Source organism: Giraffa tippelskirchi, chromosome 7 (assembly GCF_054371585.1).
Source record: "Giraffa tippelskirchi isolate mGirTip1 chromosome 7, T2T-mGirTip1v1.2.pri, whole genome shotgun sequence".
NCBI classification, from domain to species: Eukaryota; Metazoa; Chordata; class Mammalia; order Artiodactyla; family Giraffidae; genus Giraffa; species Giraffa tippelskirchi.
The window spans coordinates 120296795-120322311 of NC_137281.1; the positions used below are offsets into that span (position 1 = coordinate 120296795).

The following is a 25517-nucleotide window of genomic DNA, read 5'->3' on the forward strand; positions in this document are numbered from 1 at the left end:
GTGAAGTTACTGAAAGGTTTCTATGCAAGAGAGGGCTGCTTGGAAGGAAAGAGAAGAGACTGCATTTATTTATTTATTTATTTTTTAGCAGAAAGATTTTGTGGGTTGGGGACCCAGAGTTAGGCTTCCTCTGTTTACACATCTCCATCCCAAGTCACAGAGTCCCACTTCTTCTCAACCTTTGCCCCTATTGTTGAGGGCAAGTACAAGCCCTAGCAAGATGGTACTTTTAAATTGCATTGTAGATCTGTAGCCATTCACACAGGTATAGGGCCATGTCCTCAGCCAGGTCTGTGTTGGAGCATGAAGGTTGCTAAATGAAGACACGTTCAAAGAACTAGATGTCTTGAAATTGTATACTGCTTATGTAAACACTATAGGTTTTTCTGCGTAATTTTAAAAATGAGAGTATAAAAAGTTGAAATATTTCTTTGAATTTGTGAATTGCCATTGTAAATCAGTGAATATTTAGAAGAGCCTTAAGTATCCAAGATGCTGTGTCATATTGACAGTAGATTCATATATTGTTGACTATGAACCTTTTCATTTTTTTTTTTTTTTACAGAAACTTATTGGAGAAGTGTTTAATATTGTGAGCCAACAGTCAACTGCTCGACCTGGCTGTATTATTGAACTTGATGCAATAACCAACCAAGTAAAAACGTGCTTGTGAATTGGTGATATTAACATGCTTTATACCAGAGTGCTTTATGGACATATGATACACAGTTGAACCTTGGAAGTGGGAATTAGGGGCACTGACCGTTCTCACTATAGGAAATTCACTTATAACTCATCAGTTGGCTCTCGACGTCCTCAGTTCTGCATCTGCATATCCAACTAGCTGCAGATCATGTAGTACTGTAATATTTACTATTGAAAAAATTCCCACCGAAGTGGACATATGTCATTCTTACGTGTTGTTCAGGGGTCAACTGTATTTCATTCAGAGAATAATTCTGTTGTTTAATACTAAATATAGCCAACTTCATTTGATTTCTGTAGTGAAAATTGTACATTGAAGTTGTACATTGTAAATTGTACATTGTAGTGAAAATCTACAATGATTTATGTATAGTCCAGCTGCATAGAGGCTCAGTTTGTGGTTTTTCTTTTTGTGCTATTACTTACTTCAGCTCAGTAGGTGCCTTTGGAGTGTTTGGCTTGTTAGGCTGAGTATTATGTATTTTTTATGAGATCCATTAAAATGAAGATAGAAGTAGGATCAAAGCATGCATTTACTCGCTAATCACAGATCTTTGATGTGGGCACTGTTCTTCCCTAGTTGACTTAGGAAAGAAGGAGAATGCTTTTGTCTATGGGGAGTTTGTAAATCCCATCATAGCCCTCAGGATATTTGTTTCTTCGGGGTCATGTTTATGGACTGAAGGGGATAGAGTAGTATATTCATTCCAAATACGAGAAAAGGTTACTTTGGTGAGGAAGTTGCCAACTGTTTTCAAACAAGGAAATGAAGAAAGAGCTGACCATATTTAAAAACAAATACAGAGTTAGGTCATTATTTTTTCATAGTCCCTTGCACATTATGTCAGAAAAAATTTCCACCACTGTAGAGAAATGACCACATCAGCTCTTGGCAACAGAAATGTGGCTGCCAGACTCAAGTTACTAATTTTAGGAAAGCCTTAACCTATAATTTCCTTTTTTTACTCCATAAGGATATGGGAGAAGAGTGTATTAGCTTCATTGTCATAAATGTCTTAATTTTAGTGAACTGGGTGTTAAATTCATTTCCCCAGGATACCCCCTTCTCTACTCTTCACTATGGGATATTATTACAGACCTTTTTCACTTAGCATTTTGATTTTTACTTCATTATTATTGAAGATGTTTTCCCCTTTCCATTTGTGGCTATCTTTATCACACGGGCTGGTAAACTACAAGCACTGCCAAGTAGCTTATGCTTATAAATTACAAACTTTAAAACTCATTCTACATTTGTTTCCAGTGTGCTGTATTATTTCTATATCCATAAAGGTGCCACCCTTCCCTTTTCTCACATTTGGGCATCCCTGGTGGCTCAGTGGTAAAGAATCTGCCTTCTATTCAGTCCCTGGGTTGGGAAGATCCCCTGGAGAAGGAAATGGCAACCGACTTACTCATGGACAGAGGCACCTGGCAGAGTACAGTCCATGGGGTTGGAGAAGGTCGTATACGACTTAGCGACTAAACAACAGCAACATTCTTCTTCCCTGGAGGAGATGACTGTTTATGCTTGGACTGTGAAGGGTTTTTTTTTTTTTTTTTTAGTGTTTCTATATAGACAGACATAAAAATACCTTATAATTTTCATTAAAAATTTGTTGGTCAATCTGATCAGTAGTCCTTTAATTTTCTTCTACTATGAAAGGAGGCTGATTTGCTTTATTCCCTAAGATTGTAGCCCATCCATTGAGTGCCAGGATTATCACAGCTGCTTCCCTTCCTTGAAATCCATGGGGCAGCCATCTAATTAATTGTCTTGACTTACTTCCACAATAAGTTTTTGTTTGGATTTAGCCTTTCTTTGAATTTCAGTTCACTTTTGTGATTCTAAGTGGCTATTTGTGATCATCTTTACTCTTCTTCTCTGTGTGGTCCCACATGAGTATGTAGCATCAGCTGATTGTGATGTTTCATCCATTCTTTTAGAAATCCTATTTACTTAAATGTAAGTAAATTTTTTTCACAGATGTGTCATTCCCTCTGGCTGTTATGGGATCCTTCATAATTCCTACTAGACAGATTTTTTGGAAGTACTTTGAGGAATTTTCTGGGTTTTCTTTTTCTGGTTCTCAAGTGGAATAAGAAAAAAGGAGCCTGTAGTAGTGTGCTTAATATGGTCTGCATGGCCTTCTCCCTCCAGTCTTGAAACCTGTTTTGTTTTTTTTTAATTTGTTTTTTGCAGTTTTTTTTTCCCTGAGATGCAAACCTGTTGATTTGTTTTTATTAGTTTCACCGTTCTGCTGTTGACTATAGAATATTTGAAAGTAATTTATCTAATGATTTTTTCTCTTGTTTTTCCCACTATACTTAGTTGTTCTATAAAGAATAGAAATTGTTGGATTTATTTCTTCTACATTAGGGTTCTTGGAAAGGTAGTGGGTGGAAGATACGGAATTGCAAAGATAAACTTTACTTTTTTTCATATTTGTAGTGTGGCTCAAATACACAGTTGCTTCATGTGTTTCAAGAAGACTTCATTAGAGGATATAAACCACATAAGGAAGATATGGAAAAAAAGGAAACAGAAATATTTTTTCAACCATCCCAAGGTACTTTTAAAAAATAGTCTTGAGTTTGATACCTTAATCTTAAAACAGCTATAAACTTTCATTGAGTGTGGGTCTTTTTATCAAAAGTCATCACTCTCATGATTTTTGACAAATACACCAGTTCTGTCATTGTTTTTTTCTGGGTAAAGAACATGTGGGTAAAAATTGGATATATTTACTTTTTAACTAAACTTTTAATTTTGTTTTGGGATATAACTGATTAATAATGTTGTGATAGTTTCAGGTGGACAACAAAGGGACTCAGCCATACATATACATGTACCCATTCTCCCCCAACATCCCTAAAAATTATATTTTGAAAGATACTTTCACTGTTGACGTAGCCTTTGCCAAGAAATGTTATTTATGGAATCTAGTTTAATTGTTTAAAAACTTAACTTTGATGGTTCAACACTACAGTTAAATTATTTTGATTGGTAGTAGATATCCCTGTGGTATCTTAAGGAAGCCAATTAATTGTAGTATAAGTTTACTAAAGATTATTGATGACTGTAGAAGGAAGATATTATGTTGTATGGTATACCAGGAAGCTCAGGAACTCTGAGCATTAAAGTACTGTTTCATAGATTTCCTCTCTGAAGGGTTGTATTTCTTTCTTCTTGAGAGAACGTAGTTCTCCTAAGGTCATTCAGGGGTGGGATGGGGAGGGAGGTTTAAGAGGGAGGGGACATATGTATATATATGGCTGATTCATGTTGATGTATGGCAAACACCATCACAATATTGTAAAGAAATAAACCTCCAATTAAAAATAAAATGTAAAAATGTAAACCATATGCTGTTTAGTTAAAACTTTTATTATTTAGCTTAAAATATTCCTTTAGAGGTTATAATTTTGTAATTATAAAACTTTCATGTTCTATTTGAAAGTGAAATTTGACAATAGAACATACTGATTAGAATACTTTCTGTTTGAAGGTAGGAAAGATATGTCCTACTTTAAGAATTCATTTTCTGTGATGAATAGTTTTTAATTTTCAAAGAGTTTCCAGATACTTTTATCTGATTGTAGCTTGTAAGAATTAGAAGGTCATACTTTATTTTCTGAGTATAGCTTTTATCACAGAATACTGTATAGACTTTTAAGGAAGACATTTCTACTGAATTTGTATGGTTAATTTCATTTCCTTTAGTGGAAAATCAGAATGAGTTCCTCTACTCTGTGAGGCTAGCTCAAACATCTTCTCACCCCTCAGACTAGTAAATTTTTTTCTTTCATATATCAGAACTTTTCTTTTTTCTAAGTTATTATTATCATGTTCAGTTTTATTTCATGATCACTGTAGCATAATAGTACTTTATAGATTTAAAATGTGCTTTTCCATAGTATTTTACCTTTATTTGGGTTAAAACTTTTTAATATGCTTTCCTGCAAATGGAACTATCAATTATCATGCTAATTCTAATGGAATACAAGCCAGCCTACTAGAAAACAGTGCTTATGTAAGGTTGGTATTTTTTTTTTTTTTATGGTTGGTGTTTTTTAAGTAATATTTTTAATTGGAAGACCTGCATTTAAAAATATTATTTTATTTCTCTCTTGAGTTTTTTTTTTTTTTTTTTTGGCTTGTTGAGTCTTAGTTCCCCTACCAGGGATTAAATCTCAGCAGTGAAAGTGCCGAGTCCTAACCATTGGACTGCCAGGGAATTCTCCTGCTACTTCTTTATGTCACTGTGAAATCAGGCCAGGAGAGTTCCCTATGCTTTTCTTTGTTTTCCTTTATTATTATTTTTTTTATAGTGACCCTATCAGCATTTATTATTTTTTTAAAAATTTTGAAGATAATTGCTTTACAATATTGTGTTGGTTTCTGCTGTACATCAGCATGAATCAGCCATAGGTATACATATGTCTCCTTTAGTTTTTGTACAGTTTGCTCAATATTCTTGATTTTATAGCTGTTTTCTTAAGGGACTTGAAATGTGTATTTCTCCTCTTCCCTTACCCTGTTGCATTTTATACACTGTTAAAGTGTTTTGTTTTTGGCTGTGCTGGGCCTTTGTTGCTGCATGGCTTTTCTCTAGTTGTGGCAAGTGGGAGCTACTCTCTAGTGGTACATGGGCTTCTCATTGTGGTGGCTTATCTTGTTGCAGAGCACAGGCTTTAGTAATTGCAGCACATGGGCTCAGTAGTTACAGTTCCCGGATTCTAGAGCACCAGCTCAGTAGTGTGGTGCATAGGCTTAGTTGCCCCATGGCATGTGGATCTTCCCAGATCAGGGATGAAACCCGTGTCTCTTGCATTGGCAGACAGATTCTTTACCACCGAGCCACCAAGGAAGCCCAGCATTTTTGGTTCTTAGTTTGTTTGGATCCATATCCATATAGAGTCCACACATAGTGTTTCATTTCTAGGAGTCTTTTAAGCTAAAGTAATCCCGCTTTATACTCTTATCATGCCACTAATTTGTTTTAGAGAAAGTTATTTTATAGCAGTTTTTCTGACCAGTTACTTGTGGATGTCATTTAAAATTTTTCCTGTGAAGTGCAAATGAGCTCTTACGTCCATCACAGAAGGACATAAGAAAGAACATAATGTCAGGATGTCTCATTTTTAGTGATGCTAGGATTCAGAAAATTCACCTGGTGGTGCCAGTGTAAAATATGCCAGCAATCTATTATCTCATGGTTTCTTCCATTGATATTGTTGCTTTTCAGTCAATTATTTCATTAAGGGTTGCTCAAGTATGATTTTCTAGTTTTATCAATTCTCATTTATTTATTAGCTGGAAAGCATTTGTAAGGAAAAGCTTTTCCTTATCTACGAGAGCTTTTTGGCTGTCTTGAAATAGAGTTCTTTTTAGAAAAGGCAGAGTAAGTGCTTAGTTCTTTCTCTTTAATTGATGATTTCAAAGGAGTTTGTTCCCAGGTTCCTGCTAGTGGTTACGGATGAATGTTGTTGTCTTTCTTTGTATTTTGTGTGTCATTATGAACCCATTTTAGAAAAATTTTATTGAATAATATGCATACAAAGATATATCAATCATTAATTTTTATATACTTAATGTATTTCAGTCAGTGCAATCATAATTTTAATAGTCACATTGTCCTGTATTAGACTGGTGAAGACACTTTCAATTGGTCCTGAGTCCTTTTGACACAACCCAGTTAGTTTTGATAGTTTGGTTTCTTTCAGGAACAGCAAGATATACCAGGCTTCTCTTATAAATAGCCTTTGCAAGAATGGAGTCACCCCCCCAAATTGTTCTTCCCATGGAGCATGGTATTCAGAGGCCACAATTTGAGTTTTAGCAGTGCTCCTTGTCAATGAGTTGCCTATAAAACCCTATAAAAACATGTTAACTTAAATATTTATTTTCCTTTAACAATAGGATATCGGCCACCACCATTTTCAGAAAAGTTCTTTCTAGTAGTAATTGAAAAGGACAGCAATAACTGCTCTATTCTCCACATGTGGCACCTTCATCTTAAATCCATACAGGCATGTTTAGGTAAGTAATTATATAACAATTTTATGTAGAGATAATGTGAGATAAATTCATTTTTACTAGACATGCTTTAGGTTGGTTAACTCTTTAAAATGATGATTCAGTGAACTGTAAATTGAATTGCTGAGTTGAAGTATATATATGCCAAACTTTCAATTATAGGGCCATAAATTATTAATGAAACAGGTTAATCTAAAAACAAACTAGTTAATGGGTGCATTAGGCATATTGAATTAATAAGTTTGATTGATTTTTAATTAGTATGTATTAAATGTCTGTTATGACTCTTTTCTAGATACCATGTCAGTATAAGTCAGTTTTGCCCATAAAATTAATATTATACTTTCTTGTTGGTTAATACACACTGTCATCTGATACTGTGCACATTTGCTATAGCATCTCTAAAAGAAGCAAATTTGCTGTTTAGAAAAATGTGATTCTGAAGTTCAAAAGGTTGGACCTGATTTTGTGGAATATTAGGAAATGCAGCAGTGATTAAAAATAAAAAAACTTCAGCCACGCTTTTGCCATTCATATTCATATTGATGTTTTTGGAAACCAGAAGATGTGTAATATGAAGTACAGAAATTGATTATGAATCTTTCTTTTTAAAACAAACTTTGACTTTCTGAGAGAGAATTTAAATGAATAACTGCATGGTTAGCCTTATCAAATTGAATCTGCCTTAAATTGATTAATCCAAAATTTTTGAGTTTTGAAAATTGATGATTATATAATTTTAATGATTTTATACATACTAAACATTACAGAAGAATACTAGTGTGTATGTTTTTTGTTCCCTTGGTAATCAACATCATCATGTAACTGTGTAAATAGCAGTTCTAACTGGGCCCTGAACTGGCATTGAAAAAGCCAAATGATTCAGTAGAACCTTTACCTATGCCTGGTTGAGCCTAATCCTCTTTGGGTAGGAGGAATCCCCAAATCTTTTCAAAGCCTTTGGAGTTAATTCTTGGCATGATGTGTTGTTTAACAGAAATGCAGGAATAGAGGGATCTAAAATCTTGTCAGGAAGAAAATTTTGTTTCTTTTTTTTAAATTGAGGTAATTGGTTGATAACATTGTATGTTTCATGTGTACAACAGTTAATTTGACTTCTATATACACTACAGTTTGCTCACCACCAAAAGTCTGCTTTCCATCTGTCACCATAGAGTTGACTCCCTTTACCCGTTTCACCTCCCCCCCATACACACACCCTCTTTCCCCTGTGGTGACTACCGGTCCGTTCTCTGTTTCTGGGTTAGTCTTTGTTTGTTCATTTATTACTTAAAAAAAATTCCACATATCAGTGAAACCATATGATATTTGTGTTTTTCCGTCTGACTTATTTCACTTACATAATACCCTCAAGGAAGAGAATTCTTAACCTACCAGAAAATATAGTATTTTCTAGAGATGGGCACAGAGGGTGAGATGAACATACAAATATAATAAATAAATGTTGCAGAGTATCTCATACATGTCGCAGAAGCACAAATAACTAAATCTGCTTAGAGATTTTTCACTTCACCTGGATGTGAAAGCTGGAAACTTTTTAAACAAAGATCAAGATCACTGTGCTTACAAAGCCATTCAACTAATACTATCTGAAGTTTGTTTGGAACTTTCCTATGTTCTTGAAATCATGTTTATTGTTTCAGCATTTGATAGTTGATAGGCTGGTATTTTAGTGTCTTCTTTGCCACTAGCTAATTATAGGAGCTTAGGAAAATCATTAAGCTCTCCAAGTTTACATTTCTTCATCTCTTGAGTCAGTACCTTGTTATTTGTCAATTTGATTTATGACCTATCTCCTTCAGAAACACCTCAGCTGCTTATTAATGCAGATTTCTGGAATCTACCCCAGAACAACTGAGTCAGTGTTTCTGTGTTTAGGCCTGAGAATCTTCATGTTAAAGCTTCCTATACTTTTTGATGTGTTTTCAAGGTTAAAAACAGTGAAACTAGGGAACTTAAGTTTTTTTTTTTCTTATATCTTACATGTTGTGCTTCTTCACTGACAGTATCCCTGTGATGTAATTGATGATGCTAAGAAAGGGTAAAATAGTTTAAGAAAATTCTCTCAAGGAAACTTTTGAAAATTTTAAACTTGATTTTGTTTCCAGAACACTTTGAAGAAACTATATTTCTTATATTATAACAAAGTATTGTTCTAGTTCATGTACACAGTGATGATAGTAATGTATTTCATAATTTGTTTTCAAAGCTAAAGCTTCAGAAGGTGTTTCATCAGAGAGTCTACTTTCAGTCCCTGGACAGAAGCATGTAGACTCTTCTCCAGAAACCTCTCCTAGCATGAGCCCCATGTCACGTTCCTCATCAATTGCCAACCTTCAAACTGCTAGTAAACTGATTCTGAGTTCTAGATTGGTATATAGCCAACCTCTTGATCTCCCTGTAGGAGTTGAAGTGATAAGAGCAACACCTTCAGCAGGTAAGATGTTAAACCTGGACGCTTGTAGCTCAGAGCAGTCTTCAGTGCATATGATGGATGAACTCTTCTGAAACAGGTGTAAAGTTGACACTAAAGGTTTTGTTTTCTAACAGACTTACAGACTTAGAAAATGAACTTACGATTACTAGTAGGGGGAGGATGGAGGAAGGAATAGTTAGGGAGTGTGGGCTGGACATGTACACACTGCTGTATTTAAAATGGATAACCAACAAGGTCCTACTATATAGCACAGGGAACTCTGCTCAATGTTATGTGGCAGCCTGTATGGGAGGGGAGTTTGGGGGAGAATGGATACATGTATATATATGGCTGAGCCCCTTTGCTCTCCACCTGAAACTATCACAACATTGTTAACTAGCTATGAAAAGTGAAAGAAAGTGAAAGTGTTAGTCTCTCAATCATGTCTGACTCTTTGTGACCCCATAGACTGTAGCCAGGCTTCTTTGTCCATGGAATTCCCCAGGCAAGAATACTGGATTGGGTAGCCATTTCCTTCTCCAGAGGTCTTCCTGACCCAGGGATCAAACCCACATCTCCTGCATTGCAGGAAGATTCTATACTGTCTGAGCCACCACTGCAGTATAAAATAAAAAATTTAAAAGAAAGATTTGTTTTCTACTAATGATGCATCTTTTTAGAAACATGTATATATTAGAAATTATTTCCTGTGATAAATAGAAATATTATCAGCTTGTCAGATTGTGGTGTGAATGTTTTAATGCAAGGTTTCTTGCCTGCACTATGATTTCCAAGGAATTCTGCAGGCAAGAATACTGGAGTGGGTAGCCATTCATTCCCTTCTTCAGGGGATCTTCCTGACCCAGGGATCAAACCCATGTCTCCTGCATTGAAGGCAGATTCTTTACCATCTGAGGTACCAGGGAAGCCCCCTATAAATAGGAATACTGTGATAGCAAAATTGCAAAGAACTTATATGTTCATATGTGAATTATTGAAGCTTTTTTTAAAAAAAAAAATTAAGGCTTTTCATCCACATGGTGCTATTATTAACAGGACAGGACTCCTGTTTGAACAGGAGTTGGCAGATACTTTGGGGGGAAAATACAGGATACAAGTTTATAGTTTGATTTGCCTAAAGTGATACTGACTTTAGCAAGGTGGATAAAATAGTTTGGAGAGCAGGACTAACATCTGAGTTTAAAATAATCTGTCACTTGTGGAATTTGTGATTGAGGAGTTCCTAGAATAGTGTTTTTGAAGAATCAAAATCAGAGGTTCAAGACTATTCCAGTTACTGGTGAATGATTTTGAGTATGAGATTCTCTTACTCATCCCTAACACAGGGCTTGGAATTAGAGTTGGAAAGACCATGTTAAGAGTTTACTCTGGGTTTTTGTGGCAGGTGCAGATTTACGTCAGCTTTTGAAACTTTCAGAGTATTTGGAAAGTTTAGGATATACTCAAATAAGTTTATTAGAATTAATAATGATAAATTCTGTCTTGCAGGGACTTTATAAAATGCTTGCAAACATCTTACTGGACAGTAACACTCCAAGGGAAGTAGTAACATAATCCCCATTAGATAGGTAGAACAGGCTCAGATGTTTACGTGGCTTTCCCACTGTTAGGCAGGCATTGATAGACTGGAACTTGAATCCAGGCTTTCTGATCCCAATCTTAATCAGTATTACCCCTCATTTAATAGTTGACAATAAATGAGAAGTGTTAATCTTTTGGCCATCAGGAATAAATATGATGGTTCTAGTTCAGTGTTAGGAGAGCATGAATTAAACCTGTGAAAAAGATGAGATCTAATGTCTGTTTGGTTGACTGAAAGCATTTTGTGGTGGAGTAGATCTAGTGTCTGGATTATTTGAGGGCCAGTTAGAGGAATTTGAAGGGCAAATTCTAATGACTGTTAACTTATTTATGATGAAAGTGATAAAAGATATAGCGTGAAAGTCCAGTGAAGTGTGTGTGGTAAAGATGTTATTTATAGCAGATAACAGGTTTATTGACTGATTAAACTTTGACTTGTTTCATTGGTTTTGAGTTTTATTTTAATGAAATATTTGATTTAGTAAGGGACTACAGAGTTATTCTGAACAAGCTCATAGTGGATTTGAATTAATCACATTCTAGACTTTGAGTATTAGCATATTATTTTGTGATTCTCTTATTATGATGACCTACTTTTTCTTTTTTAAGGCCATCTGAGTTCCTCTTCAATTTATCCAGTGTGCCTTGCACCTTATTTAGTTGTTACAACTTGTTCTGACAATAAAGTACGCTTCTGGAAATGTTGTATGGAAACCAACCTACAGTGTAAAAGTGATGAGAAGGAAACCTATCTTTGGAGAAGATGGCCCTTGATGAACGATGAAGGAGAAGATAATAGCAGTACAGTGAGCATCGTGGGAAGACCAGTTGCTGTTAGCTGTTCATATACAGGTCGCCTTGCAGTGGCTTACAAACAACCGATCCACCACAATGGTTTTGTTTCAAAAGAATTTTCCATGCATGTTTGCATATTCGAATGTGAATCTACAGGAGGGTCAGAATGGGTTTTAGAACAAACAATTCATCTTGATGATTTGGTTAAAGTTGGGAGTGTACTTGATTCAAGGGTCAGTGTTGACAGTAATCTCTTTGTGTACAGCAAATCAGATGCACTTTTGAGCAAGGATAGATACCTTATTCCGAATATCAAACATTTAGTACATTTGGACTGGGTATCAAAAGAAGATGGTTCCCACATTCTCACAGTGGGGGTCGGTGCTAATATCTTCATGTATGGGCGGCTCTCAGGAATTGTGACTGAGCAAACCAATAGTAAGGATGGAGTAGCTGTCATTACTTTACCACTAGGTGGAAGTATCAAGCAAGGAGTTAGGTCACGATGGGTTCTTCTTAGATCTATAGACTTAGTGTCCTCTGTTGATGGTACACCTTCACTGCCTGTCTCTCTCTCTTGGGTAAGAGATGGAATCTTGGTGGTAGGAATGGATTGTGAAATGCATGTATATGCTCAGTGGAAGCACGCTGTCAAATTTGGAGACGTTGACACTGATGGTTCTGATGCAGAAGAGATAGCAATACCAGATCATTCTGCCTTTAAATCTAGTATGTTGTCAAGAAAAAGTATCGTTGAAGGAACGGCTGTTGCTGATGATGTTTTTTGTTCACCAGCTGTAGTTCAAGATGGTGGCTTATTTGAAGCTGCACACGTCCTCTCCCCTACTCTCCCGCAGTACCATCCCACCCAGCTGTTGGAATTGATGGATTTAGGGAAAGTTCGCAGGGCCAAAGCTATTCTCTCTCATTTAGTAAAATGCATTGCAGGAGAAGTTGCAGTAGTTAGAGATGCTGATGCCGGAGAAGGAACTAAGCGACACCTCTCTCGAACCATTAGTGTAAGTGGCAGTACAGCAAAGGATACAGTCACCATAGGCAAAGATGGTACTCGAGATTATACTGAGATAGATTCTATTCCTCCACTACCCTTGTATGCATTACTTGCTGCCGATCAAGATACAACCTACAGAGTTTCAGAAGAGAGTACCAAAGTACCACAGAGCTATGAAGATCATGCAGAAAGTCAACCAGAGGACCAGTACTCAGAGCTGTTCCAAATCCAGGATATAACAACGGATGATATCGACTTGGAGCCAGAAAAGAGAGACAACAAATCAAAAGTAATAAATCTTTCTCAATATGGACCAGCTTACTTTGGCCAAGAACATGCTAGGGTACTTTCTAGTCATCTCATGCACTCAAGTCTACCAGGCCTTACCCGTTTGGAGCAGATGTTCCTTGTAGCTTTGGCTGACACGGTGGCTACCACCAGTACTGAGCTTGATGAAAACGGAGATAAGAGTTGCTCAGGTAAATACTCTCACTAAAAATTCATAAAGTTATCGTCAGTAGAACTGTCTGTGTTATTTATATAATGACTCATGTATTAAATTGCAATCTTTTCTTTAAACCTTACAGGGAAATGTCCTCTCTAGTTGACAGTTACTATTAGGTAATATGATCAGTTGTGAAAGAAAAGACAGTTGGGGTAGACTCTGACTTGTGCACGCAACTTAATGTATTTGTGGTATCTGTGTGCATCCTCACATGAGTTTTTATCCTGAAACTCTCATATCATTTTGGACATATAGTCTTTTTTTTTAACAGATTGATTCCAATGGTTTATTTTTATTTTGCTTTTAGTGATAAAAATGGCCCACTTGTTAATTTTACTATTGAATCACCAGGTTTGTAAGGAGCTGCCCCCCCCCAACTCCCTTGGCTCAACTTGCTCATCTTCACATTTCTAGGTACAAATAATTTTTTTATAATCACCTAATTTTCTCCAAAAAGTCTTGGGAAAGAGGTTTTCATACATTTTAATGTAACGTGTGTCTTGCTTAATTCATTCTGTAACCAGAAAAATTTTGGCTACCTCCTGAAACTAGATTCCATTCTTTTTTATGCAGATGGTTGAAGGTAATGGTGTTGATTTTAAATGATGACATTAGCAAAGGAAACCAAAAATGATTAATCATTCATTCATTCAGTAAATACTGTGGAGGAGTGAACAATTGTTATGTGCCAGGAGTTTCATGTACTTTGTCATATTTAATTATCACAACAATCTGCTAGTAGGTAGCCACTATTATATTTGATTTTTTTAGATGAAGACACTGGGAGATTCAGGAACATATAAGATCTCATAGAGAGTAAATGGCAGAACTGGGGTTCAGATGTGAATAAATCATTGCCTTCAAGCCTGTACTCTTTTAATTATTTCACAAGATTTATAAGTTTGAGGAAAAAGTCTGTTCCTCAGAGCTCCCTGGAATATCTCTCTTCATATAGACTTATGCCCTTGTAATGTATTTAAAGTTTTTTGTAGATTAAAATAACTAGTGACTTTTAGAGGATTTTGCCTATGACTTATTTTATAACTCTAGTAATTAAAAAAATTTTGAATCATTATGAGGTTGTGTGCAATAGAGCAAGATACTTCCCAGAAGAGCCTTAAGCCTTTGTTGCAAACTTAATATTTATTGGTATATACTAGAGATTTTACTCTGGGGTATTAAGAAAATAGCTATGTCATAATCCGTGAAAAATAGTTTAAATTTGCGGATATGGAACTGTATCTTTAGTTAGGCAATATAAAAATGGTTCCTCCTATCACAGACTTGCATGAGGTAGATAAGGCAGGAATGAATGTCTCCATTTCACAGGTGGGAAACTGAAGCTCAGAGATTAAATAGTTACTTATCTCAGTTGATGGATTCTAAGTAAGTGAATCCCTCCATTGTTCAGGTGAGACAACCTAGAGGTATTCTGGACTCAGCTTTCTCTCATGCCTCAATCTAGTTCATTGTTATATGCTGTTAGTTCTACCATGTGGAGACTCCAGACATTTCTCATCACCTCTCCTGTTACCACTCTGGACCAAGTCACTGTCACATCCTGCCTAATTATTGACAAAGCCTCCTAAAACTGGTTCATTCCTGTTACTTCATTCTGTCCCTCACATGGGAACTAGTGATTGTTTTAAAACAAAATCACCTTAAATCTCTCTTCTGCTCAACAAACACTGGTGGCTTCCCATCTCACTTTAGAAAAAAAGCCAAATCCTTCAGTGGTCTACAAGGCTCCAGGTGATCTGTATTCATGTCCACTCTACTGCATATGGCTTCCCTGCTGTCCCACAAACACACCAGGCACAGGGTCTCAACATCTTTGTACATGCTGTTTCCCCTGCACAGAATACTTGTCTTCCAGATTTAGGCACCCTTTGTGCTGAAATGTCATCTTGGTGGAAAGTTCTTCCCTGGTCGCATAATATAAAATAGAACCCTCTTACTCCAACACTCCCTTTTCTCCCAGTCCGGCTTTATTTCTCTCTGTAGCGTTAATTTTCCACTACACACATTACTTCTTTGTTGTTTGCCCCTGTCTCCTAAGTTGTAAGCACCCTGGAAGTAGGGACCTTGCCTTATCCCTGCCAAATCTGCAATACCTAAATTGTGCCTCCAATGTAGCAGATGCTTAATTTGTTGAATGGATATAAGAATGAGTGTATGAACAAATACAGCTAATGGAAGGTAGAGCTGGAACTTTGACAGTTTAAAATGTTTTATTTTCTTCAAGAAAATATTTGATTCAATCCTCTTGAGTACTTCCTAAGTGGCAGTTACTGAGCTAGGTGCTGTTAGTATTTTTCTGTTGCTTTCATCCAACAGTGGCTATAATTTTGAGTAAACTTATCATGCTTTCATACCTCTGCTCAACTTTTGACTAAGAGCAAATTTGTGAAATCAGAATTGGAGTTAACCTTAACTTGGTAACACTAGCCTGAGGAGTCAAATTTCAAACATGGATAGTACTGTATTTCATTTGAGCTACCCAATCTAGAAAATATTACCTATTTAATTATGTAATAAATAATTTTACTTGATTATGTAATTCCTAGTTTTAAAAATAGGGAAAATTCACATAAGAAATATTTTAAAAAATTATACCTAACTGTAACTTTTTATTGGATTTCAAGATTTCTTTCCTTTTCATTTATTATGAATAGCTCTAAGTACTATTATTACCTGTACTAATAGGTGCTTACATGTTTCTCAAATTTTTTCTTTTGACAATTTTATTATATACATGTACTTGTGAAGCTATATGTATTGATAAAGATAGTGAAGTGTTCAGAAAGGAATACACTCAACTCAAAAATATGTATTTTTTGTAAATTATTATTTAGTGTTTATTTTCTAACTTTCCATTGGTTTGTGACCTGTTGCATTCCTTTTTCCTTAAATTTATTTCCTCTTTAAAGGAAGAGACACGTTGGATGAGTGTGGTTTACGGTACTTATTGGCAATGCGCTTGCACACTTGCCTTTTGACATCACTGCCTCCTTTATACCGAGTACAGCTACTTCATCAAGGTATTGTTTGAACCTTTGTGCAACTTGCATTTCATATTGAAGTGGTTGGTATATTCACTGTTGTGTATAAACGTTAGATAAGTCATCACATGCATACCCATCCCTAGCCTTAAGATCTTCCTGTCACAGGGTACCCACTTACCCTTTTACTGTGTTATTTTTCAGCTGTACTCTGTGACTTTTGCTCATCTGTCTCAGTTTCTCAGACTTCAGTCATCAAAAGTCATAGTAGTTTAGGAGTAAACTGGGTAGTCTGGTGTTATAACCTAAAGTGGTCCTGAATTTCTATGATATCTGATACCCTTTCTTTAAAAATTTTGCCCTGTGCATTATTTGTGTTTACTTTAATATAAGCATTATGTTCTAAGTTATTTACTCACAACTAAAGCTGATGTTTCAGGAATATCTGCCATATAGTAACCCAGTAGATTTGCATACTTCCAGCACACTGCCGCATACTCTGATTTGAGATACATAGACTTGTATCAGCCCCCTAACTTAGAGATTAAAAAATCAAAACTGTAGAGTTTAAAGTGACCTGGCAAGATATAGGCTATTTATTATTAGAGTTTGAATTAGAATTCCAGTGTAGTGGGCTGTTTCCCTTTTGAAACCAGCATCTTGGATATAGCCCCATAAAATATGCGTTAGTATTGTAGGACCTAGAATATCAGGCTTTATAGTTCATTATTCTTACCCATAGTACTTACCCTTTACTGTCAATAAATGCTTTTTTGAAAATTTGATTCTGACAGCTGTCTGATAGTTTATCATGTTTTTAAACTATAATTCATCTATCCTTTAATTTTTTTCTAAAAATACAAATTTTGCTGTTTTTTTCTTACTTGAATTATCAATGCTACTGAATGACCTTACAACTTTACATATAAATATTCATATATATCTAATTACTTCCTCATATTAGTTTTCTAGTGGTGAAACTACTGAATCGAAGGGCTTGAAAATTCTTAACACTTGTTAAGTATAGCTTCTTTCAGAAAGACTGCTAACTTGAATTCCCAGAACCAATGTTGATGATGCCAAAACTCAACTCATTGCAATACTTGATATTATCATTTAGAACAGTCTATGCCATTTGGAATAGGTTAAAAAATAGTATCTCAAATTTTAGTTTAATATTTTAAATTTTAGTTTTAAATGATGGTCAGATGGTACTGAATTACTTAATGCCAATTATGTACATTGCCTAAGGAGACTTAAAACACCTCAAATTCCTAAAGCTTTGTCAAATTCCAGTTTTCCTTTAGTACAGTTAAAACGTTGGAGATGAGAAAAGTGACCGGTATTGTCGGTGATGGTCTGGGGAACAGTTTTCAGGGAAAAACTTAAGTAGCTAGCTGTTGTTCAGTCACTAAGTCATGTTTGCCTCTTGCGACCCCATGAACTGCAGCACACAAAGCTTCCCCATCCTTCACTATCTCCCAGAGTTTGCTCAAACTCATGTCCACTGAGTTGGTGATGCCATCCAACCATCTCATCCTCTGTCACTCGCTTCTCCTCCTGCCCTTAATCTTTCCCAGCATCAGGGTCTAAGTAGCTAGTAGACAAGCTAAGAAGAACAAAGATATATTGCAAAGAATAGCCTGACGTTGGTAGACAAATAAAAATAAGTGCCTGTTGGCGCGCCTGGTTTTTTCTTCTTAATACCTTTTTTCACTTCTAATGCTTAGGTTTCCAAATACAGTCAGTGCTCTCTTAATCTTATTTTTGAACCAAATTCTTCTGACATGCCTGTGTGTATTTTCGTTTCCTTTTAGTTATACCAAAAATTTAATCAATGAAATTCATTTAAGGGTATAGGGTATATTTTATATTGTTATTTTATATTAAAATGTTTACGTCAGCAAAAGTGTACATTTTGCATTGGCTTATAATAGCAATTTCTAAATCAGTGTCAATTTTTTTCTAGTTATTTCATACACTGATTGTTTCTTAAACCAGACAGATTTAGTGGTGGTGGTGGTTTTGTCGCTAAGTTGTGTCCAACTCTTGAGAACCCATGGACTGTAGCCTGCTAGGCTCCTCTGTCCGTGGGATTCTCTAGGCAAGAATCCTGGAGTGGGTTGCCATTTCCTTCTCCAGGGAGGAACGTGCTTCCTAACGGTTCTTCCCTGGAGCTGTCATTAAGGTTAGAGTTTGCTTTCAGGTAATACGTGTAGCTTCTTGGCCGGAGGGATGAATGGGGCAGTTTTCAGTGTCCAGTAGTGGTTCCAAATAGGAAAAGGAGTATGTCAAGGCTGTATATTGTCACCCTGCTTATTTAACTTACATGCAGTGTACATCATGAGAAACGCTGGACTGGAAGAAACACAAGCTAGAATCAAGATTGCCGGGAGAAATATCAATAACCTCAGATATGCAGATGACACCACCCTTATGGCAGAAAGTGAAGAAGAACTAAAGAGCCTCTTGATGAAAGTGAAAGAGGAGAGTGAAAAAGTTGGCTTAAAGCTCAACATTCAGAAAACTAAGATCGTGGCATCCGGTCCCATCACCTCATGGAAAATAGATGGGGAAACAGTGCAAACAGTGTCAGACTTTATTTTTTTGGTCTCCAAAATCACTGCTGATGGTGATTGCAGCCATGAAATTAAAAGACACTTACTCCTTGGAAGGAGGGTTATGACCATGCTAGATAGCATATTGAAAAGCAGAGACATTACTTTGCCAACAAAGGTCCGTCTAGTCAAGGCTATGGTTTTTCCAGTAGTTATGTATGGATGTGAGAGCTGGACCGTGAAGAAAGCTGAGCACCAAAAAATTGATGCTGTTGAACTGTGGTGTTGGAGAAGACTCTTGAGAGTCCCTTGGACTGCAAGGAGATCCAACCAGTCCATCCTAAAGGAGATCAGTCCTGGGTGTTCATTGGAAGGACTGATGTTGAAGCTGAAACTCCAATACTTTGGCCACCTCACGCGAAGAGTTGACTCACTGGAAAAGACCCTAATGCTGGGAAGGATTGGGGGCAAGAGGAGAAGGGGACGACAGAGGATGAGATGGCTGGATGGCATCACCGACTCGATGGACATGGGTTTGGGTAGACTCCGGGAGTTGGTGATGGATAGGGAGGCCTGGCGTGCTGCGATTCATGGGGTCGCAAACAGTCGGAGACGACTGAGCGACTGAACTGAGCTGAGTGATGGCTATGGTCTGCAAGCAGGTGGCACTGTGAAATGGGATCTACATGTTCATGGAGCACATAGACTTGACCAGACCTTTTATTCTTGATTGGTTTGGTATGTGTGCAAACATATAAATGGCTCAATATTCAAATATCTTTCTTTCTAGGGATTAAGTTTTAATGTTTCCATTCTTGCGGCAAATACATTTCAGAAAAAGATTTTGGTTTTGTGTTTCCTGTCAGTGATCTTGTATTTAGATACTTATACTATTAAATTCTGAATGAAGAAATCCTTTCATACTTTTTTTTTCTGCTTGAAAATTCTTTCCAGGAGGAATAAATACATGAGTATGTAGAAAATTATTTTTGTTTGTTTTGATAGAGTTCTGATGCTTATTATTTTGTGTTTCTAATTTAGGTGTATCTACTTGCCATTTTGCTTGGGCTTTTCATTCTGAGGCTGAGGAAGAGCTGATTAATATGATTCCAGCAATTCAGAGAGGGGACCCTCAGTGGTCTGAGTTGAGAGCTATGGGAATAGGTTGGTGGGTCAGGAATATCAACACTCTTCGAAGATGCATTGAAAAGGTAAGTGTATGTCATTGTGTTTTGGAGTTAAGTCTTTTCTTACAGCATAAAAAATATTATCTTCCAGAAAACCTGTAGTGAGGGATTCATCTGTACATCTTGAGATCTTGAAAGTGAAAGTGAAGTCACTCAGTCGTGTCTGACTCTTAGCGACCCCATGGACTGCAGCCTACCAGGCTCCTCTGTCCATGGGATTTTCCAGGCAAGAGTACTGGAGTGAGGTACCATTGCCTTCTCGAGAATTTCTTGAATAAAAATTTTTGGACATTACTGAATCTTGACCTTTATAAACTCTCCATTCAGTATATCAGTTGTCTTTTGCCATATATACTAAGTATATAATACTTATGGAGTATAGTATTTTCTGCTATCAGTTGAGATGTGTCCCGGCTTAGGAAAATACAAACTGTATGTCAGTTATATACATTACATAGATAAAACATTGTTTGTATAAAACAGATTCTCTGCATGGCTAGGTTAATACATAACAGACTTCCTTTGGACATTTAAAATACCATCCAAAAAGTTTTGATTTGTGTGCACTTGAGGAAGATATCTATGGCAGCAAATGAAACATGCTATAAATTTTAAGATGAGTTTTTGAAATCAGTTTTCTAGTAGAAAAATAAACATTTTTTAGTAGAAGCTGAAAGTTATTTCACTGTTGGCAGAAACTAACCATGACTGAGCACTTTTTGTGTACCAGGCTTGGTTCCAGTTGCTTTTCATAAATTATTTCATGTTACCTTCTCATTGGCTACATGTTACTATCTCAATTTTCCACCTGATTAGAACTATGACTCAGAGAGGTTGGGTAACCAGTCCACTGAAGTTCTCAGAAGTACAATTCATGATACTACGTTTGTGGAGTATGAATTCATTTCTTTCAAGAGGAATTTACTCCTGTAAAGTAGTAGTTCTCAAATTTTAGTATCTGAAGAATCATCTGGCAAACTTATTTGAAACACACATCCCTCACTTCCACTCTCAGAAATTTTTTTGTTTTGTGTTTTGGTCACACTGTATGGTTTGGGGTAGTTAATTCCCAGACCAGGGATTGAACCTGTGCCCTCGGCAGTGAAAGTGGCGAATTGTAACCACTGGACCACCAGAGAAGTGATGTGAAGTGAAGTGAAGTCGCTCAGTCGTGTCTGACTCTTTGCGATCCCATGAACTGTAGCCTGTCAGGCTCCTCTGTCCATGGGATTTTCTAGGCAAGAATACTGGAGTGGGTTGCCATTTCCTTCTCCAGGGGGTCTTCCCAACCCAGGGATCGAACCCAGGTCTCCTGCATTGCAGGCAGACTCCTTACTGGCTGAGCCATGAGGGAAGTCTGGACCACCAGAGAAGTCCCTGTTAAATTTTTTCCATATCCTGAAGCAAAGGAAAAGAGGAGATCATATTTTCTCTGAAATGTTCAGATGTTGCCTACAAAGTCTCTTTAGTTTTTTATCAATAGTGTGTTTTGTCATTATAAGTTGAGTATTTCTGATAATACATATAATTAATTTCTACAAGTAATTTATCTCTTAAAATTCAATCAAAAGGATATGTAAGATTTTTTCTCTTGGAATGTATGTTATAAATCATTAACTGAAGATGAATAAAAATTCTTGTAAAAATTTATTAAATTTAAAAGTACTAAAATAGTTGAAGGCAGAGAAAATGCTTAAAAAGGGGGAAGAGAAATAAAAGCATTGAAAGTAAAGCATTTTTGTGATGTGACTTTTAGGTATCTTTCCCCTGTCTCTCCCCTGCCTTGGTAGCTTTCTCCTCTACCATTTGGCAGTGTTAGCTGAAAAAACATTGTTTTTTATCGTTAGGCTTCTCAACTTAGTTTTATGCAGATGTTAGCTTGATATGATTGAGAAGTATGTGGTCTGCATGGTACTGTGTTCGAAACAGTATGATATATACAATGGGTTAATAATTTTTAAATTTACATTGAGTTCATTGGTTCTGTATAATTTAGCATGTTTGGCCATATGGCCCAAAGAGGGTTGTCTGTTATGGTACATGAGGAATTATGTATTCATTAAGACTTTTTTCTCATGAAATTTCTAGGAACTAAAATTTGAAGGCTGTTGTTCAAAATAACAGAGCTTCAACCATCTATATTTTAATTACATGCCGGAAAGCATGTGTCAGTCCTTCAGAACTGTCAAATTTGATTGAAAAATACCACGAAGTTATGTTTGTTTTTTTAAAAAAAGAACATTTATTTTTGCCTGTAGTTTTTTATATGTGTGTGAGTATAATTGATATTTATTCATAGATGTCTATTAATATTGTGAAATCACATATATATATATATACCATAGAAGTCAACATTTTAACTTTAACAAAACATTAAGGAATTTAATATGCTTAATTTTTAAGAAAAGGTCTCACCAGGAATTCTCTGGTGGTCCAGTGGTTAGGACTCTGTGCTTCTTCTTCTTGGGGTCCAGGTTCAATCCCTGGACACAAAACTAAGATCTGGCAAACTGAGCAACACGGCCAAAAAGAATAAGTCATGTCTGTCAAATATTCTGCCTTTATTGTTTCCTGTGTTAGTTTTATCACTATCTGGTTTCTAATACCTTTTGTACCTCTTATTTACTGTGTGACCTCAAGTAATTCAGTTAACCTCTCTGTGTCTCAGTTGCCTCATGTAAAATGGGGATAGTAATAGTACTTCTTGGATCATGGTGATTCAGTAAGACAAATGAAAGGTGCCTGGTACATGGTAAGTATCAGTAAATACTAGTTGCTGTTACTGTTTTTATTGTAATTACAAGTATGCCAAGGGTTGTCTCTGGAGAAGGCAATGGCACCCCACTCCAGTACTCTTGCCTGGAAAATCCCGTGGATGGAGGAGCCTGGTAGGCTGCAGTCCTTGGGGTCGCTAAGAGTCGGACACGACTGAGCGACTTCACTTTCACTTTTCACTTTCATGGATTGGAGAAGGAAATGGCAACCCACTCCAGTATTCTTGCCTGGAGAATTCCAGGGACGGGGGAGCCTGGTGGGCTGCCGTCTATGGTATCGCAGAGAGTCGGACACGACTGAAGTGACTTAGCAGCAGCAGCAGCAAGGGTTGTCTCTAGAAGCATGTATTATAAGATACTGGAGATAGTGGAAGAGAGTCAATTCTTCCCATCTCCTTGTTTCTGTCAGCCATGGAAGTAGTAGGGAAACATGAATTGTTGTAATTCTTTTATCAAATAGTTAATTCAGTATAATTTTTTATTGACCATTTAGGTTGCCAAAGCTTCTTTTCAACGTAACAATGATGCCTTGGATGCTGCATTATTCTACCTTTCAATGAAGAAGAAAGCAGTTGTGTGGGGTCTGTTTAGGTAAATTGCTTCAACACTTAATATGATTTAATGGAATGAAGATTGTGCTGTGAACACTTTTGAAAGTACTTGGATAAGTCAGTTTCCTTATTTGTGCCTTGGTTCCTTTATTTGTGAAAAATAAGCACCATATTGTTTGAGCTTAACTAAAAAGTGGGATATTGTTAAAAATAAGTTGATGAAAACAATTGGGAAAGTAGAGTTCTCTTGCTTCCTACTTATGTATACGTATTTTGAGTTTCCTCCTTATTAGAAGAAATGAAGCAAAGCTTGATAACAAATACATCTCACTAAAGTTGTTATTGTTCTTTTAGCTGGCTGTTTGAGATTTTCATTGTCTATTTTCATATATGCTGTAAAGGATTAAATATTTGAAATTTGGTTTAACCACTTATGTTTGTGCTCTGGTACCCAGGTCACAGCATGATGAAAAAATGACAACATTTTTCAGCCACAACTTTAATGAAGATAGATGGCGTAAAGCTGCTTTGAAAAATGCTTTCTCTTTGCTTGGAAAACAACGCTTTGAACAATCTGCTGCTTTTTTCTTGCTAGCTGGTTCATTGAAAGATGCCATTGAGGTATGACTGAGAAAATGTGCTATGAAATACCTCTAAGAGCTTAAAAATCTGGGAAGGTCATAGAGTAGATTGTAATGTTTGGTCATGTGTTTGTAAAGATAGAGGATAGAGAATAAACACAGAGGTTACTAACTTAAATAGTGGCACTGTGACAATGGAATTATAAACAGATGCAAGTGAGAAGCATAAATGGGACATTTTATATAGAGACTACTGCATTTCAAGGTAAGTATATGCATTTCAGTTATAAATATATAGAAAAAAATGGTTTATGAATATCTTCTTCCTGGCCATCTTGTGATTCTAAACTATTCAAAGTATGCACAGGTCAGAGTGCCCTTACTTGGTACAGACAGGCAAATACTTTAAGTTCTTTTTCTTCTACATGAAATTCATAGCTAAGGAACTGAGATCACAGTTTGTACTGTTTTGTAATGTAGTCATCTTAGATATTGGAAGGTGAGTGGGAAGAGGTAAAACTTTGCATTTTTGGATATAGAATCTTGATAGCTGATTAAGAGTAATTATAAATATTTCTGTTTATGAGATATTCTTCTTAGGATATCAGTTATAATGAATAATCCAAACAGGTGAAGGAAAAATGTAATTGGAAATAATACATCATAGAAAATATCCAACAAAGTGAAAGTACTCTATGTATAGAAGTAGTCCTATTTTCAGAATTATCTCAAGGTGTGCAATTATTTAAAATAAAAATTATTTATACTTTTCAAATGGGAAGTTTAGCCTAGAAAATACTCAGGCAAGAAGAGAAATATTGATTGAGATGCTCATATTGCCTGAAGGACCTCAAATTCTCAGATGAGTAGTTACTTTAGAATATAAACTCAAGAGAGAGTAAGAATAGCGTATGTAGCTTTATTTCTTAAGCTACTTGCTATGTAAATAGAAGATTCTTTTAAAATAGTAATAATTGTGTTTTTATATGGGAATGTATTTGGAAATTAAGAGGAGCTGATTGTATAAAGTCAAATATCATAGGTGTTATTTAATTTAAAAATGAACTTTGTTTAAATTAATCCAAGTCTGAGATGGTACTGATATACCTTCTTTTATGCTTATTTTATAAATGAACTTTCTAGGTTGGAAGCTACTAAGTTCTAGTTTCTTAAATTTCTTGCTATTTCTTAATCACTCTCTCAACCTCTGGACCTCTTTCCTCTACTCTGATAATATAAATAGTGGATAACTTCAGGAGTTCAGTGGGATATTTCATATCTCTAATTATCATTAAATAAGTATTTCTTAATATTTAAATTTATAGGTATGTCTTGAAAAAATGGAAGATATCCAGCTAGCCATGGTAATTGCCCGTTTATATGAATCTGATTTTGAGACTTCTTCCACTTACCTGTCCATCCTAAATCAGAAGATTTTGGGTTGCCAAAAGGATGGCTCAGGATTCGACTGTGAAAGATTACATCCTGATCCTTTCCTCCGTAGTCTTGGTTACTGGGTAATGAAAGATTACACCCGAGCATTGGACACATTATTAGAACAGACACCGAAGGAAGATGATGAACATCAAGGTAGGACATTTTGTGGGTTTCTCTCTTTCTTTTTTAAAAGGCAGTTTCTGAACTAATGTTCACTTAGATCATACATACACACACAGACACACACAGACACACAGACACACACAGACACACACACCCCCCTCATTGTTGCCAGATTTACTTTTCAGCTTTGAGAAATCAGTATCAAAAT

General features: G+C 36.1%; 1 protein-coding gene across 9 annotated transcripts in view; it reads left to right on the forward strand.

Moving 5' to 3' along the window:
• The window catches only part of DMXL2 (Dmx like 2), a 150011-nt gene that overhangs the window by 83067 nt on the left and 41427 nt on the right, over nucleotides 1–25517 (forward strand). For 7 of the 9 annotated variants that reach the window (XR_014059101.1, XR_014059102.1, XR_014059100.1 and 4 more), the window contains exons 14-23: nucleotides 566–655; nucleotides 3158–3275; nucleotides 6629–6748; nucleotides 8976–9203; nucleotides 11394–13070; nucleotides 16027–16137; nucleotides 19698–19867; nucleotides 23111–23208; nucleotides 23624–23789; nucleotides 25075–25339. Coding sequence is in view for 6 of the 9 variants with exons in the window: in XM_081508231.1 (XP_081364357.1) it covers nucleotides 566–655; nucleotides 3158–3275; nucleotides 6629–6748; nucleotides 8976–9203; nucleotides 11394–13070; nucleotides 16027–16137; nucleotides 19698–19867; nucleotides 23111–23208; nucleotides 23624–23789; nucleotides 25075–25339 (3043 nt within the window). In the remaining 3 variants the exon portion in view is untranslated. The remainder of the gene's footprint in view (nucleotides 1–565; nucleotides 656–3157; nucleotides 3276–6628; nucleotides 6749–8975; nucleotides 9204–11393; nucleotides 13071–16026; nucleotides 16138–19697; nucleotides 19868–23110; nucleotides 23209–23623; nucleotides 23790–25074; nucleotides 25340–25517) is intronic. The other 2 variants (XM_081508236.1, XM_081508237.1) reach the window with 2 other exon arrangements.